At 33.5% G+C, this 16,661-nt stretch overlaps 5 protein-coding genes across 5 annotated transcripts; 3 read left to right on the top strand and 2 right to left on the bottom strand.

Annotated features, from left to right (window-relative positions):
- Positions 1-17: 17 nt before the first annotated feature.
- LOC107367249 (uncharacterized) lies at positions 18-1,830 on the bottom strand. The gene is made up of 2 exons (XM_015934936.3): positions 1,123-1,830; positions 18-805 (listed from the first exon to the last, which is right to left on the bottom strand). Exons 1-2 carry the CDS (start codon positions 1,828-1,830, stop codon positions 716-718), a joined length of 798 nt encoding a protein of 265 aa, XP_015790422.1. The 3' UTR covers positions 18-715.
- A 1,128-nt stretch (positions 1,831-2,958) lies between these two features.
- On the top strand, positions 2,959-6,482 carry LOC107367246 (peroxisomal ATPase PEX6). Its single transcript, XM_015934932.3, has 2 exons — positions 2,959-4,095; positions 4,165-6,482. The coding sequence occupies exons 1-2, from the start codon at positions 3,787-3,789 to the stop codon at positions 6,112-6,114; spliced, it is 2,259 nt and encodes a 752-aa protein (XP_015790418.2). The 5' UTR covers positions 2,959-3,786; the 3' UTR covers positions 6,115-6,482.
- Positions 6,483-8,510: 2,028 nt separating this feature from the next.
- Positions 8,511-14,024, top strand: LOC107367245 (uncharacterized). The gene is made up of 3 exons (XM_089266234.1): positions 8,511-8,906; positions 9,080-10,601; positions 11,313-14,024. The coding sequence occupies exons 2-3, from the start codon at positions 9,297-9,299 to the stop codon at positions 12,642-12,644; spliced, it is 2,637 nt and encodes an 878-aa protein (XP_089122360.1). The 5' UTR covers positions 8,511-8,906; positions 9,080-9,296; the 3' UTR covers positions 12,645-14,024.
- On the bottom strand, positions 12,815-14,067 carry LOC107367248 (splicing factor 3B subunit 4). The gene has a single exon (XM_015934935.3). It carries the CDS (start codon positions 13,927-13,929, stop codon positions 12,868-12,870), a length of 1,062 nt encoding a protein of 353 aa, XP_015790421.1. The 5' UTR covers positions 13,930-14,067; the 3' UTR covers positions 12,815-12,867.
- Positions 14,068-14,149: 82 nt separating this feature from the next.
- Positions 14,150-16,199, top strand: cactin (cactin, spliceosome C complex subunit). The gene is made up of 2 exons (XM_015934933.3): positions 14,150-14,303; positions 14,420-16,199. The coding sequence occupies exons 1-2, from the start codon at positions 14,239-14,241 to the stop codon at positions 16,023-16,025; spliced, it is 1,671 nt and encodes a 556-aa protein (XP_015790419.2). The 5' UTR covers positions 14,150-14,238; the 3' UTR covers positions 16,026-16,199.
- The last annotated feature ends 462 nt before the right edge of the window (positions 16,200-16,661 follow it).

The raw sequence follows: 16,661 nt of genomic DNA, 5'->3' as shown, positions 1-16,661 counted from the left end.
AGTTTACAACCTTCAGGTTAATATGTTTTAAGTTTTAATTAAAAAGAGATGAAAGTGACGAAACGTGACTTGTAATTGTTAAATAGTGATTGAATTCATCAAAATACATACAAGTTAATACATTTCCATTTTTTTTCTATTAAATATTATGTTCATCTTTATATGAATTATTGAGTCAACAATCTTGAAATTTTATATTATATATTTTATATCAATCATTTGGTTGATCATTTATATTAATTGGTAATTTGGAGATGAGTTTATTTTACAACAGATTTTTGTTTCAAATTCATCAACGACAAAGAATAAGATAATACCAGACGATAAAATAAAAAGATCAACTCAATCCAAAAACATTTAGAGCCACTCACATTGCTGATAAATAATCCAATTTGTGGTACCACAATAGACTCTGTAATTAAAGCCTTAAATGTTTCAGATTTTTGAGATTATTGCTAATTATCAGCATCCAAATTTCAGTTGAAAATTGGCTCCAATTACTCTCCATTCAATCTAATTGATTAGTGTGACATTTAGCATGTGTATGATTATTGGTAAGATGATAATTAATAGTTGAAACACAAATTTTGATTGGCTGAGAAATTAAGATACAATTCGCGTTTTAGCCATCTTTTGTTCAACTCTTTGTACTGTTTTAAAGTCTTAGAGTTTGTCCAAAATGCGCTTTTGCCAGTTTTGTTGTTTAAATTTGGCCTCAAAACAAATTCTGCTTCAACATTCGACGTTTATCTTGTTCCTCTTTTTGTTGTTTACGCCACTTTGCTCTCCTGTTTTTAAACCAAACCTGGATATGATACAAGTAATTAAACAGTAATCAATAATGAGCTTTTGTTGCCATTCAAATTTTACTTTTGTTTCATCAGTTTCAATTCGCTTTTCATTCTGTGTTTTCTTTCGTCTGACATTGCGAATGTAACTCTTCTTCTTTATCCTAAAGACACCTTTCATACGATTCAACTAAGGTAAGTAAAAGCCTTGAAAGCTTTTAGATTTAATTTGATATCTTTTTGGACATTCTATCAATATATGAAACACTTCAACCTTCAAGGCTGCTGAATTTCTGTCATGTTTTTATAATTTGTCAATTATGCTAATGCTTACCTCAACTCTTTCTTCTTTCAGGTCAACCTGGGTTGCCAACTCTTCTCGCAAAATTACATCAGGATAGTGAGTTCGTTCAAATGCATGTTCCAATTGCTCTAGCTGTTCTTCCGTGAATATTGTCCGATGTCGCCGTTTCCTTTTCTGTCCATTTGTTAAAGTCATTGAGCTGAAAAAGCTCGGGGATCTTGCACTTAGCCTTACAGATGATGGTGTTGCTGTTGAATAAGACCTCTGATGATTTGTAATTTGTTTTGAAGTATTTACATTTGTCAATGGATGAATATGAGGATGGAAAAGACTTGGATGATGGTGATGGGAATGATGAGGATGAGCATCACAAAATCTCAACATTGAATCGTTTAAAGCATAGGTGATGTAATTGTGGTAAAAATTGGTTGCCATTAGATTATCTTTGTTATCATGATTATTAACAGTATTATTAATTGATTTGTCAAAACCTTTACCAAAGGTTTCACCACAATGAGAAGATGATGTTGATGATGATTTAGATAGGAGACGACTTATACTAAATGATAATCGTAATGATTTCTTGTTATCATTATCAGTATTAGTATTATCATCATTAGAGTTAGAGTTAGGATTTACATTGTTGTTAACAGTATTATTATTGTTTAATTCACTTTGATCAATTGATGAAGGACTACTTCCATTGGAACACAAACTATCACCAAGTTGACCCTCCATGTTGAATAATATTGGTAAACCTGTTTCTGGACTTGTAGAGATGTTCAACTGAAAAAAACTGTCACCAAAAACTGGTACCTTTCGTGATGGAAAGCTCAGTTAACTATCAAGATTTGTGATAATTCTTCTAGCAACATTTACATCTACATTTTTGTCAAAACTATTGGTTCATTTTTCATCTCTCCTAACTCCTCCCTATTATTATTAACATCTAGGGATGTCTAAATGCTGGATGATTATCTGTAGATGCTTTTCATCCCTGTTAATAATAATAAGGAGGAGTTAAACAGATGAAAGGTAAACCAATGGTATTGTGAAAAAAGCTGCTTATTCTGCGATTCTCTGTTTATCCCTGAGTTTTTTCATCACAAAAGGTATCAATTTTTTGTAGTCGATATTAGCTTAAGCTGATAAATATGGCTTTAAACTCAATTAAGCGTCAAACAAAGTGAATTTACCAAAACTCATTCATTTTTGTTAGGTTAAGTCAAAGAGTAAAGAAAAGCTCCTCTACTCTTTGGGTCAAGTATTGTTCGGTTAAGGTATTGAGTGATTATAATGACAATTTAGCATAACAATTATCTGTCTTTTGAAAAAAAAGCACCCAGTAATTTTAGGTGGCCGTTAAGACTGATTGTCAAATAATCATATTAATAGAAATGTCAGTCAAATGGCTACAAATTTAAATTACCTTTTAATCAACCCAGTATTCAAATTTTCAGATTTTTGTCTTCATCACCATCTCAATCACTCCATAGCTCAATCTTTTTCGCTTGCAAATGTGAATAGTCCACATGATTAATGGTTATAAAATTAACTAAATATTGTAATAAAATAGCAATCTAAGAATACAAGTCTCATTTATCTATATCAAATCCACCTTGATCAGTTTTAATAATTTATCTTTATAAGACTTCTGATGATTGAAAGTCAAGTTTACATTCAATTTTATCAAATATCACCAATCCTTACTAATTTGTGTTCAGTTGAGCAATATTATTTAATTCTGTATCTCTAATTATTTGGTAATTTTGAATTCCCAATCAAGTTTATTTAACACTCAAAATCAATAATCTTACTTTTTTAGTTGAAAACTGTTATCTAATAAAGATGATCATGATTCTAATACTCAAATTACTGTGATATGAGCCAGTGTTGGTTACGTGGATGCTCAACCATACAGATTTTTAAAGTGAAGTTTTGATATTTGAGGAAGATCAAAATTGAGATCTTTAATAAAGATTTGGTTTGCTTTGCTTATAGACTGGATTCTGAGCCAAAAAATGAAAAGAGGAGGACAACAGTTTAGTTGATAATCCAATATGAAAAAGATCTGAATATAATTCTTTAAGTAAAGTTCGATTAAAAAGGGTTTATCTCCAAATAGAGCTCATCAGAAATAAGCCATAAATATGACAGATTGACTTGGTTATGGACCCTCTAGTAACTAGAGTCTAGTTGTCATACAAAGCTTGACTAACACTCAAAGTAGTAAAAATAAAACATAAAAATTAAACACAGTATTTAAATGTTAGTAAAGCAATATATAAAATAGTTGATTATAATCCAATTGTAGTTGAATTCAATTTTCATTGAGTTTTATGTAGACCCTCGACTTGGTGATTATTTCAACACAACCAGTCAAAATTTACTCGTCATACAATCGCTAATTGATGTAAAAGTGGTGCTTAAGGATCAATTAATGATGAAAAATTAAAAATCATCAATTTAAAAAGCTGTTTGTCAGTTTTTACATGAAAATCGAGGGATTAAGGTAACACTAAATTTGAAAATGAACTGCGTCAGTTCAACTGCCTTTTAGCGGCTGTCTTGGTAACTAGAATAAACAAATTGCCAGGTGATGGCAGACATGAGTTTTGTTTTATAACTTGGTAAAGTTTTTCTGTTTTGTTAATAAATTTAAATAAAGTTTTATTCTATTATTTATTATTAATTATGTTTTCTAATGAAATTACATGTATATTTAAAGTCCTTGAGAAGCAAATTGTTTACTCCGGTGATTGTGACAGTGACAATGGTTGTGTCTTTTTCTCTCTTGCCAGTCTGGAAAAATTTCATCTTCACACAAATGATTGGGTTAACCTAAAACTAGTTGATAACGTTGTTCATTTAGCAACTGTTGTTTCAGTTGAAAACGATTTAGATGATGACTGTGCGTATATATCGCCAATTCTTTATTTCAACCTCATTGGACGTGATAAACATGTTGATTCTGTCTCAATGAGTGCTTCTACTCAGTTAACTGTAAGTTTTCTTAGGCGATTTTAATTCTTTCCTTTCAAAGCTAATTCTTGTGAAATTTTCATTTTCCAGATTTTTCCTGTTGCGGACATAGAAGTAGCCAATGAAATTAATCTGTCGTTAGTGACCAGTCCTGATTATCCTCATTTGAGTGATCTTTTTCATTTGTATGAAAATTTAGTTCACGATTACTTCAGTAAACAACGGATACTCAAACAGAATGACATATTAGCTATTTCTAGTCTTGATAATCCTGATTTTTACCGACTCTATGATGATCCTGTTTCGATTCATTGGCCGGTCATTTATTTTTCTGTTCAAAAAATTGACGGAACCGCAAAACATTGCGTCAAAACTAGACCACAAAAAACTCAAATTTACATTTTTGGTATAGTACACTCTCCCATACCTTATGCTGCAAATTTATACTTCTCAGACAAACCTAATCTACCAATTCCGGAACGATATTGTGATAAATTAACGAAGCTTGTTCATCCCTACTTATATCAACTTAAAAGACGGATTGGAGCAATTCTCGTTTCTGGACCCACTGGTTGTGGTAAACTATTAACTACCCGCAAAGTAGCTTCACGTTTGAATCTCAATCTTTTCGTTCTTGAGTGTTATGATCTTCTTGCGGATACCTCTGTTGCTACAGCTAAAGCATTTGAAACTCAATTATCGAAAATTAAAAGCTATGCTCCTTGCATTGTCTTCCTGAGATCAATTGATCTACTTTGCCTGGACAAAGAAGACGTTCGAGTGGAAGATGTGATGAAAAATTTTCTTGTTTCATGTCAACGCGATCGACCAAATGGTGAACATGGAATAATCTTGATTGCCTCAACGTCAAAACCGGTTAATGATACTTTAAACAAATTTGGTTTCCTTTTTACTGTCAATAATCATTTATCCATTGAAACTTTAAAGGAGACTGAAAGGAGAGATATTATTCAGATTTTTCTTAAAGACAATGATCGTTTAGATGATGTAACAAGGCGAGAGATAATTGATACAATGGCTGCTCAAACAAATGGCTTCTTGTATGGTGATCTTATGACTGTTTGCATCAAGCTAAATAATTTAGATGAAGTCAAAATGAAAGAAATTTGTCCAGCTGTGATCAAAGAGCACAGTAGGAAATATGCACGCTCTCTGGGAGCTCCAACAATTCCAAATGTATCCTGGTCTGATATCGGTGGACTTGAAGAAGCCAAAAAAGAAGTTATCGATTGCATTCAACGACCAACTGATTATCCTCAACTTCAACAAAGAGGCCTTCGACGTTGCGGTTTCCTTCTTTATGGTCCTCCAGGAACCGGTAAAACCTTGCTAGCTAAAGCAGTTGCCTCCCAATTTTCATACAACTTCCTCAGTGTTAAAGGGCCTGAACTAATCAGTGCTTATGTTGGACAAAGTGAAGAAAATATAAGAAATATCTTTCAAAGAGCAATCAAGGCTCGACCGAGTATTGTATTTTTTGACGAGCTTGATTCATTAGCTCCTAAAAGAGGCAAATTTGGTGATTCAGGTGGTGTTATGGATAGGATTGTATCTCAATTAGCTTGTGAGATGGATATTATTGCGAATTATCCCAATATATTTGTCTTTGGAGCTACTAATAGACCTGATCTATTGGATTCTGGATTGCTTCGTCCTGGTCGATTTGAGCGTTGGGTTTATGTTGGACCACCTTGCTCTTTAGAGGAAAGAATCAGTGTACTATCAGCTTTAACGCACAGATTCAATTTAGCTCATGGACTTGAGTTAACTACTATTGAAGAAAGATTACCACAGTATTTAACCGGAGCAGATTTTTACTCCATTTGCTCATCTGCTATGATGACTGCCCTGCAAAGAGTAGTCAAGGAGATCGAAAATGGCGAAAAAGATGAAAGAACTGCCCAAATTGATATTACTCAAGACGATTTTGATACTGCGTTGAAATACTTTACTCCGTCTGTGAAGAAGGAAGAGTTAGAAAACTATCAAGCAATCAGGGCAAGGATGGAAAGAGACTGATTTACACTGAATTTAAATTTATTTTAACTTTTAATACTTAATTTTTTTATTCGTTTGCTTTTACAATCGTAAAAATTTACATGAACAAAAATTATGTCGATGAATCACGAACAATCATGTACTACCTATGTAATAATTATCATGCAGCTAAGAAAATTTAATCTAATTTAACGGAAGCAGCCTATTACAATGGAATCACGGTGAAATTTTATGATTAGTTGATTTACCTATCAACAGATGGTATATCGGTTCCTTAGTTCGTTTACCGCTACGCCAGAAGGAGCCAAATTCCAGAAGCAAAGTTTATGTTTGAAACTTTCATTTTCAAGAAAATCTTACTTTTGTAATAAAATTGAATTGAAAATTGTTTTGATTGTCTGCATTATATTTATTCGCCATTTAACTTTTCTGTAGTCTGTTATTCATGTGTTTACGATTGTGATTTCGATCATCTATTGGATACTATAAATACTTTTCGCCACCATCTTCACCATCATCCATTTTTGCAGGCAAGTGTCTCCTTTATTATTATTTTTTAGCGGATTCGCGTAAATTATTTTGCAAATCTCGTACAATATTTAAAAGCTATTTCTTTAACATGTAAGTTATCCGTTCCACATTAGATTATCAAATTAACTCGAGTCATCTCATATCGTCTTAACCCACACATATTTCCGTCCATTTATAAAACAAAGTTACCTCTTGTGAAGCTTAAATTCCAGTTGCTGCCTTGAAATACTTGGACACAAAGAGATCTTCCAAAATGCTTGTAATAACCTTGCTTCATTCAGTTGACAGTTTCTTGATACCATGTTTCAGACCATTATTTATTGCTAAAACAAAATCAACTTGTCGAAATATCTCAAGTCAATTTACTGATTAGAAAAAGCTTGTTATATTTCCTTTTTAGTTTGGTTTTACAAGTTTTGTATCAAGAAAAGTTGCAACCTCTGTCACTCATACTGACAATTTTTCTCATTTGTGCAATGCATTAGAGCAATATGATGTGTAAACTGAAATCCGTTTTTCTTTTCCGGTCAAGAGTTAATCAATTCAAATTATTGCTACTCAAATCGAAAGAAAGACACATGGAAGTCTGTTTGATCTTCAGCTCAACAATATAACTAAAAATGATTGATTAACCATTCACCTTAAAAGGATTGAAAACTCAACCCAGTCTCTGAGCAAATAAAAAACTCCTTCAATTATTTAAAACTAGAAACATAATTTCATGTCTTGCAGTTAAGGGCATGATTTTATCTTCAGGCATTCAAATCTTTGGGTGCAAAAAGAAAGTGAATTCAGGTCAGAAAGTAAACTTCTTAATGGTCTGTCATCAGTAAATAGCCATGGAAATGCAGGAGATTTCAGGGAGTTAGATCACTCAGGGTGTTGAAGTAGTTTGTCAAGAATTTTCAAAAAGCAGATGAAAAAAAGAAGAAGAAGAATAGATGGAAAATAAATAATGATGAAACGATCACCACGGAATTTCGTAAAAATAAATTCTTGTGAACACACAATTCTTCTCCTGAAAACCACTTCTATTTTGTATTCTTATTCTTACTCTTATTTCATTTTCTTTTTCTGGAAATCCCTAAAAACCTGTTCTTACCTAACTCCTTATCCACCCCTTGTCCCTCCTCCTGAATTTTTTGCTACTCTCGATACTTAAATGTCTGTAAATTGTGTATGGCCGACAAGTTTATTTAAAACAGCCTTAGGCTTAACTTCGCTTTCTGACCTCAATTTACTTTCTTCAAGAAGACGATGCTGGTAAAGGTATATATTTAGGTCACATTTACCGTATAATAGACGTAAAGGGGGAGTTGAAAGATGAAGATGATTTCAATGATGTATGAGATGTAAAGATGAAAAAGAGAGTTCCACTCTGATTGGGAAAATAGTGACAACTTATGCTGTTGTGAATCCACCAAAATCACAAACACTTATCGATACAATAGCAAAATATCTATCAGCATCATTGACATCAACAATTTGAGTTAAATTGTAAAATGAGTTAACTAAATGTTCAACTTTCTCATTTGAAAAGCCTTTTTTTCACTAACTTTTCAAATGATTATCTGATGAAATTTTTTACCAACCAAAACGAGTGTCATGGGCTTTTGAATTTTATCCCAACATTACTAATAATACCGATAGTGTTGATTGAATTGATTTTTCATTGCTAATTGGTTGATTAGTTGATTTAGCTTCGGTTTTAACGTTTACCGCTCTAATTGTTTCTGTTTCTATTTCGATTCAACTATTGACCAAAAGACAATTTGCTGTTGGGAAACAAATTAATTAATGAAAATTTAAATCTAAATTTTGGTAAAACCCAATTTTTTATCTTTTACTTTGGTTGACAAAAAAAAGGTTTACACTTTTTTCTTGATCTCTCAAACTGAACAATTGTATAACTTGTAAAGCAAAAGCGAGTATAATTGTAAAGTAATTGAAATTTTAGTATTTTCATCTTTCCCTGTTTGACCTTTAACTTTCCATTTGCACTCACCATTGACCTCATACATTACCATCGATCAAGCCCCAAAAATTCCCATCTTAATCGCCATTTACTTCAATACGGCTAAACATTAGTTTGAACATCATTTTCATCTTAAATTGCTAATTGTTACTTGTAACTTCATTTGATTTGGCCTATTTGATAAGAGATGTTTTTTTGCTTTCAAATTTCCCATTTTAAGTAAATCAAAGTTTAATTTTACATAATTAGAGTTACATTGATGTGTAACAAAATGCTTACCGGTTAATGATCATGATCACTCCAAAAGGTGAATAATTGAATTTAATGGTCCTTGACAATTTAGTGAATTGTCAATCCGGTTTGTTTTAACCATTTCACCTACACATACCTCTTTAATGATGTTAACTTACTTTTTTTCTGGTAAATATGTGCGCTCTTATTGATCATCTTTTCTTTTTACCTTTTTCTCATCTTCAACAGGTTATTCGCCCTTCAAAACGCTGATATATGGTTAACGACAAAAGCTATTAAAATAATGTGACAATAAGAAAAAAAGGAAACAAACGATAGTGCCAAAATCTAACAATAGTAATAGTCAACAATCAAGAGGAAACAATCGACAATCAATATTATCTAAAATTATCAATAACATTCTGGTTAGCAGGAGTCATGGTGGTGATCATTTTTGTGAATCAAGATGATATCAAGAATGATGATTGGTCATAAAATGATGATTGAAAGGATTTCATTTTGTTCCATCTTTTTACTATCTTTCCTTGTGATTGGCTCCACCAGCCTAGAGGACAGTGGTTCATGGGAAACGCCGATAGTTCCAACAGACTCATCGTCGAGTCCTTCGACCATTTGGAACTCATTGGAACTCACTTCACTTGATAATTTTACTCAACCATTTACTGGACCTAAGTGTTCCAATCTGGACAAATGTTTGACTGCGTTGAGAGGACGTAAAGTTGACTCTGAACGAGAACGAAACTGTGCTTGTGATCAACAATGTGCTGTTTACGGTGACTGTTGTAATGACTCTCCATGGCTTGAAGGGTCAGCTACTCCTTTTAATCGTTCATTTACTTGTGTTGATATACCATCTCTTGGTGGATTTTACATGATTACTCAGTGTCCTGATAAACTACAAAACTCTGATTTACGAGAAAAATGTGAACGAGGCAGCCTGGAATCAGACCCAATGGCTTCTTTACCTGTTACAGATGTCAGTAAACAATTGACTTATCGCAACATTTTCTGTGCGATGTGCCATTCTGATTCGAAAAACAAAGTTTTCTGGAATGCAAACCTAGCCTGTTCCAATTTGAATAAAAATGAGCACACATTGACAGAAGATGAGATTCGGTCAAACCTTGTATTTGACTTTCAACTCAATAAATGGGTAGTTAACTATACATCACCCAATGGCTCTCAAGTGATCAAGGAATGCTCTATTAGTCCTGTTTTTCCTACTTCAGCGGAATCCTCAATTCGCTCTTGTAAACCTGGTCTCATTGAATCTTGTCCAAGTTCATGGAGTGATGAAACTGTGGCAAATGAATGTGCCTCATATCAAGCGTCTCGATTCACTGACCGTGTTGGCTATCGTAATACAGCTTGTGCTCTCTGTAATGGAGTAAACGCTACATCACTCAAATGTTCACCCATTTTGACTCGAGCTCTCGATAGTGGAGGCGATGGTGTCATTGGTCGAGCCTCTCATCCAGGATCCACATTTTACAGTGGAATTATTTCATTTAGTTTACTCCTTGATATGAACGAAGGTTCCAAGGGTAACTCGACTGTTGGTAAAACCAACCCTTGTCCAGAATCTGATCAAAAATGGGATTTATTTTTTCAATCTTGCCGATCACTTGTGTGTGGATTTAAAAACTATCGGTTGATTAATGGACGATGCTTGCGTGAAAATGAGCCTGAATCGAAAATTTTTGGTAACAAACCAGTTAATCAAAATTCAACTAAATCATTAAACTCTCTGGTGAGTCCAAACAAGTTGAAAATAATTAAACTCTTTGCTGAAATTTAAGTTTGAAAATGTTTCAAGAATCAATTCTCAAACAATTTGTTGCTTTCATGTTGATAATTTTGCACTAGTTTGTTGTTTATTCAATCAAACAGTTGGTTAGCATACTAATTATTAAGTCCCTTTTAATTTATACATGAATTTCTCGTTTTTGATTTTTAGTTTTATTTATCAATTAGTTTTTTGAAACAGCTCTTGAAACGAAAATTCAGAAATGTTTGTTCTATGAAAAGGTGGAAAACCTTGAAAGCAAGAAATATCATGCATGTGCTATTGGATAGTTTCACAGAAATCACTTCAAACCTTGAATTTTACTCTTACAAGATCATTGATTATCCTTTTTTCAGTTGTCATCGTTTATTTTAACTTTCTTTTGTGATTTTTGTTTGTTTTCGTGAATCTCTTATGTTTAATTTCTTAGGCTTTTTGATGTTTTAATATTTGGTTGCAATTCAATTGTTGAAAATGGTTGAGTAATGCATAACTATTGAACAATACTTCAAGATGAGGTCAGAAAAGGACTGAAGTTTTAGACATAAATATGCTCAGGGTTTTTAAAAGTACATTTTGATGAGATAATTTGGTAGATTTTTCAATAATAATTTTTCTCACTCAAACACATTCTACAAAAAATTTATCATACTAATACATTTTTTATTTTTGCAGTTTCCCGAAGAGTCAAAGCACAATGTAAGGTCCATAACGGCACAATATTATGATTTCCAGGAATGTCCGATGATAATTTTGACTCGGAACGAGATACAATTTTTGGAGATTGAAAAACAAGAACTAAAGGAAAAGTCAGAATCTTCAATAATCTACGTTCCTCGTTATAACAAAACATTCAACTCTACCAACTACCTAATGGTTAAAGATTCAATTTACATTTGCTCTGATTTTCTGGACTATGAGGTTTCACTGAATAAATTTTCTCAGCAGATGGGCTTGGTAACTTTAATTGGATTAGGAATCTCTATTGGATCTTTAGTTCTTCATATCATCGCTTTTACTTTGGTTTCTGATGTTCGCAACCTTTCAGGACAAAACCTCGTTTGCCTATCAGTTTCCCTTATCTTGGCTTATTCATCATTTATTTGTATGCAAGTGTTGACGATTCGCGAATCAACACTGCTTTGTCGTATAACTGGAGCAACAGTATTGTACTTTTTCCTTGCTTCAATGGCTTGGATGAATGTCATTGCATGGGATGTTTGTCGGACCCTACGATTGGCCACAGTTGAATTACGAGTAGCCAGTGGTAAACAACGAGGAAGATTTTTCCTTTATTCTTTGTATGCTTGGACAATATCAGGATTATTTACCGGTGCTGCTTTATTAGCTGACTTTCTTCCTTCCGATATAATACCAGAAACTATTAAACCCGGTTTTGGGTTATCTGGTCATTGTTGGTTTCAACGTCGTTCAGCATTGATCTTGTTTTTTGGTTCGCCTATTGCCTTGATAATGTCTATAAACTTGATTATGTTTATATTGTCAACATTTATGATTGGCTCAACTACCCGAGGAACTGCATCTTTTACTCAAATAACTACAGCTCGAACAAATTACAAGCTTTATCTCAAACTTTGGCTTCTCATGGGGCTAACATGGTTTGTTGGTTTTCCTGCCTCTTTCTTGGAATCTCTTACTCTTTGGTATATCTTTATTATTCTCAATACTCTTCAAGGTTTATTCATCTTTATCGCTTTCTCATGTAAACGGAAAATCCTTCGAACTATCAAAAGTAAACTATCATCTCTTACATCTTCTTCGGTGGGTGGCTCATATTCGGTGGCTACTTTAAGTCAGAACAATTCTAAATTGTCTTCTGAATCTGATCTTACCATGAGAACATCTTGTCATTCATATCATCAACCAAATCATCAACAACAAAAATCTCACCATTTTTATCCTCATCACCCTCCAACTCATGCTTATCTGCAGTCCAATCATTATAATATTAATAACTATGAAAGAAAAATGTCTAACCGACATTGAAATTGTAATCGATTTTTATTTCGATATTTTTTGACGATAGTTTTTTAAATATTGTAGCTTTACACAATTCTTTTGCTAATCGCTATTTTAAAATATATTTGTGTTTAGGATTTCTAATGTGCCATTATGGTTTTATAGAAAATTAAAGTATTATAAAATCAATAAACCACTTTTTACGAAATAAAAAAGCATCATTTATTTGAAAAGTAATTTTAATACATCCTCACGTCGATGGAGGCGGAGGAGGGGGAGGCGGTGGTGGCGGCGGGGTCGTTAAATTTGTTATAGGTTGTTGTGGTTGGGCCATCGGTGGTGGTGGTGGCGGCGGCGGCGGAGGAGGTGGAGGTGGCGGCGGTGGAGGTGGAACCATTAAACCAAATGAATTCATTTGACCAGGAATTTGTGGCGGCGGTGGAGGAGGAGGTGGTGGTGGAGGTGGTACCATCAAACCGAATGGATTAAGTTGACCTGACATTGGCGGTGGAGGTGGTGCTGCGTGATTCCAACCTGTTGGTGCCGGTGGTTGATTTCTATTCATCATTGTCAGTATATTTGCCATGTCCTCTTGAGGGTAAAACATAGGTGGTGGAGCAATTGGTGGAGCTGCAGTTGGTGCAACTACTACTGGAGGTGCAGCAGTTGGTGGTGCATCAGCAAACAATTGATGAGGTCTGTCAGATTGATTCAGTGGATTTTTAGCAGCAAGCAATCTTTCAGCTGCTGATCCATGTCTTTCTCCTTTGGCATCTTTTTTGAAAGCATAACTTATAGTTATTGGCCTATTACAAAGATATTGTCCATTCATAGCTTCAATTGCTGCATCTGATGCTTCAAAACTGGCAAAATTGATGAATGCATAACCTTTAGAATTTCCAGTTTCAGGGTCTCTCATTATTTTTGGAGTTTGTAGTATAACACCAAAAGCAGAAAAAGTATCGAATAACAATTTTTCATCGACTTCTGGATCCAAATTACCAATGAATATATTGGCTCCAACATCGAGATTCTTTTGATGAGCTGATGCTTTGTTTACTCGTATAGGTTTACCATACAATTTGATCATATTTATTATTTTGATAGCGTAATCCGCATCTTCTTCTGATATAAATTCAACAAACCCATATCCTTGGTGAGAATTGGTAACACGATCTTTAGGCATATGAACATTGACAACCGGTCCAGCTTGAACAAATAATTCCCATAGAATGGCTTCAGTTATCTTTTCATCCAAACCGCCAACATAGATTGTAGCATCTTGGTTTCTCTCCGCAATCGGGGCGGACATGGTTCTCCAATACTAATTCTTATTTCAATCTAATAATTCGACAATTTACATCACAAATATTAATTAAAAAATTATCTTTAAAAAAACTACAAAAACGTGAGCGGTTTTTTCATGATGCATTCAAATGATTGTTATTTTTTAAGTTGATCGCCATCTATCGACTCATTCATGGCAACTTCAATGCATTTTTATCAGCTGTTATTTTTCTTCATTTAACATTTCGATGAAAACAAATAAACTTCATTTATTCAGTTAATTTATCTCGTTGTGTTATATTATTTGTGAATAAGTTACTTAAAAGCGCTCAATATGTCTGCATTGGGTATGAAAACTGAAGACATCACTAAAGCTTTAGAAACGCCAGAAGAAAAAAGGTAAGAACATAAACTCTAATTTTTAATTTACTAACCGCTATCATTTGCTTATACTTTAAGCGTTACAGCCATTCGAATATGCTAACATGACTTTTTCTATCTATATCAATTCACAGATTGAGACGATTGGCGAAAAAAGCAGCAAAAGAAACAAAGCGAAAGTTAAAATTGATTGGATATACTAATGAAGATAATCCATTTAATGATCCTGAGTTCGATAAGCCTTTTATTTGGTGGAAAAAATACGAAGCCTTAGGTATTAAAAATATAGACGAAATTCATGCAGATATTGAGAGAATACGCCAGTCAAATATCGATGAATTGGAGAAAATTAGGAAAAGAAGACAAGAACGGGAAAAAGAACGAGAAGAAAGAACTAAAGAGATGGAGGCTCGTCGACGAGATGAAGAAGCTGGTAAATTTAGGAGTTGGGTTGATGGTGAGGAACAGTTTCTTTTCAAACAAGCCAAACTTCGTTCCGAAGTTAGAATGAAAGAAGGACGAGCTAAGCCCATTGATTGGTTGGTTGCATATATCAATGCAAGTGGAAACGAATCGGAATATCAAGAACATTTGGTTGAACCATATCGTTATTTGAATGGTTTGAGACTGAGCGACATGGAAGATCTCCAGGAAGACATAAGGGTTTACAAACAGCTGGATTCTACTGATAACTTAGAATACTGGAAAGACTTGGAAATAATCGTGCAGGACGAACTCTTGAAATTGAAATGTTATCAAGCTTCAAAGAATCAAAAAGACGATGGTATCAACCCATCAGTTGCTAAAGAGCAAAACAAAATACTTACTGATAAAACTCCATCTCAACTGGTGGCATTACAAGCAGCAATCGAGAAAAAGATGGCTAATCACCATGAAGTGATAGACATTAGTTACTGGGAAAATTTACTTGCTAAAGTCAAAGCACATATGGCTCGAGCTCGTCTGCGAGATAGACATAAAGAAATTTTAAGAAAGATGAGCAAACAAGAAGTACACAATCAAAGTCAACCAGAAAGTATGTCTGATGAAAATGATCAAGAAGACGACTATGTTGATCCTCTCGAAGCATGTATTGAAGAGTATCAAAGAGGAGGTTATTCACCAACTCTATTGAACAAAAAGGACGTTGATTCATCTTTAATTATCAACCCTGATGAGGACCTACGAAATCTCGATATTAATAGACAAATGGTATTATCGCAACCAAGTAAACTAGATAAAACTTCTACGGCAACTGCTGCTGAATTGCAATTCGAAAAGGAAGCTCGACGTGGTATGGGATCTGATGAAGGCATTTTAAGAATCGAAGAAAATATAGTTCAAGATCCAAGTATTGCTTCATGGTCGGAAAAATATCGCCCAAGGAAACCTCGATATTTCAATCGTGTCCACACTGGATTCGAATGGAACAAATACAACCAGACACATTATGACATTGACAATCCACCTCCGAAAATTGTTCAGGGATATAAATTTAACATATTCTATCCTGATTTAATCGATAAGAGTAAAACACCGACTTATACAGTTACTCCATGTGCTGATAATAAAGACTTTGCTATCATTAAGTTCAAGGCAGGGCCACCATATGAGGATATTGCATTTAAAATTGTGAATAGAGAGTGGAATTATTCATATAAAAGTGGCTTTCGACGTCAATTCAGCAACAATATTCTACAACTTTGGTTCCACTTCAAAAGATATCGTTACCGTCGTTAATTTATCGATGTTATCTAAATTTTGTGCTATTAAATATTCAAAAATTCAACTTTTATCAACAACTTTTCTACATTGTACTTATTGAAAGATAAATTGTAAATATAATGAATTTCCCTAACTTGGATCGCTTGTAAACTTCCTAAATTTAAATAACAACAAAAAATTGACTTTTCTTTTCTATGACTCAGATATTTACTGAATACCTAAGTTTCCAATAATCAAAATGATAACCAAGTTAACATGAAAATATGCAGATGGTACATTATTGACTTTATTATTGCAGGATGTTCATTTACCACTCTATGAATAACAGAAATAATTCCGTTCCAAATAATAACGTCCTACAAGTATAAAAATTTGTTTCAACAATGCTGAAAGTTATGCAATTGTTGATAATCAGGCACAATTAAAATCCAGGTTATTTATAGAGTTGTTGATTGATTTACAAGGCAGCTGATGTGATTATAGCGACGATTATAGATTATGATTATACAAGCGGTTAATGTATCTTTTTAGTTTCAACTTTTACAAACAAGTTTCATTTGGGTCTAAATAATGTGTTAATCATAAAAATCAATGTAATAGTTGACAATATAAAGTAATCACCGTACATAGTAAATTAATAAATTAAAACAT

This window comes from Tetranychus urticae, chromosome 1 (genome assembly GCF_039701765.1).
Source record: "Tetranychus urticae isolate SD_2017Ah chromosome 1, NJAU_TeUrti_SD_1.0, whole genome shotgun sequence".
Lineage (NCBI taxonomy): Eukaryota > Metazoa > Arthropoda > Arachnida > Trombidiformes > Tetranychidae > Tetranychus > Tetranychus urticae.
This window is presented reverse-complemented; position numbering and strand designations above follow the sequence as displayed.

Bases quoted from the DNA above. Each gene is read 5' to 3' on its own strand.
- LOC107367248 (XM_015934935.3), bottom strand. From the start codon at position 13,929: ATGTCCGCCCCGATTGCGGAGAGAAACCAAGATGCTACAATCTATGTT.
- LOC107367246 (XM_015934932.3), top strand. From the start codon at position 3,787: ATGTTTTCTAATGAAATTACATGTATATTTAAAGTCCTTGAGAAGCAA. The intron at 4,096-4,164 runs GTAAGTTTTCTT...TTCATTTTCCAG, and splicing joins GTGCTTCTACTCAGTTAACT to ATTTTTCCTGTTGCGGACAT.
- cactin (XM_015934933.3), top strand. From the start codon at position 14,239: ATGTCTGCATTGGGTATGAAAACTGAAGACATCACTAAAGCTTTAGAA. The intron at 14,304-14,419 runs GTAAGAACATAA...ATCAATTCACAG, and splicing joins GAAACGCCAGAAGAAAAAAG to ATTGAGACGATTGGCGAAAA.
- LOC107367245 (XM_089266234.1), top strand. From the start codon at position 9,297: ATGATATCAAGAATGATGATTGGTCATAAAATGATGATTGAAAGGATT. The intron at 10,602-11,312 runs GTGAGTCCAAAC...TTATTTTTGCAG, and splicing joins CTAAATCATTAAACTCTCTG to TTTCCCGAAGAGTCAAAGCA.
- LOC107367249 (XM_015934936.3), bottom strand. From the start codon at position 1,830: ATGGAGGGTCAACTTGGTGATAGTTTGTGTTCCAATGGAAGTAGTCCT. The intron at 806-1,122 runs GTAAGCATTAGC...TATCATATCCAG, and splicing joins TGAAAGAAGAAAGAGTTGAG to GTTTGGTTTAAAAACAGGAG.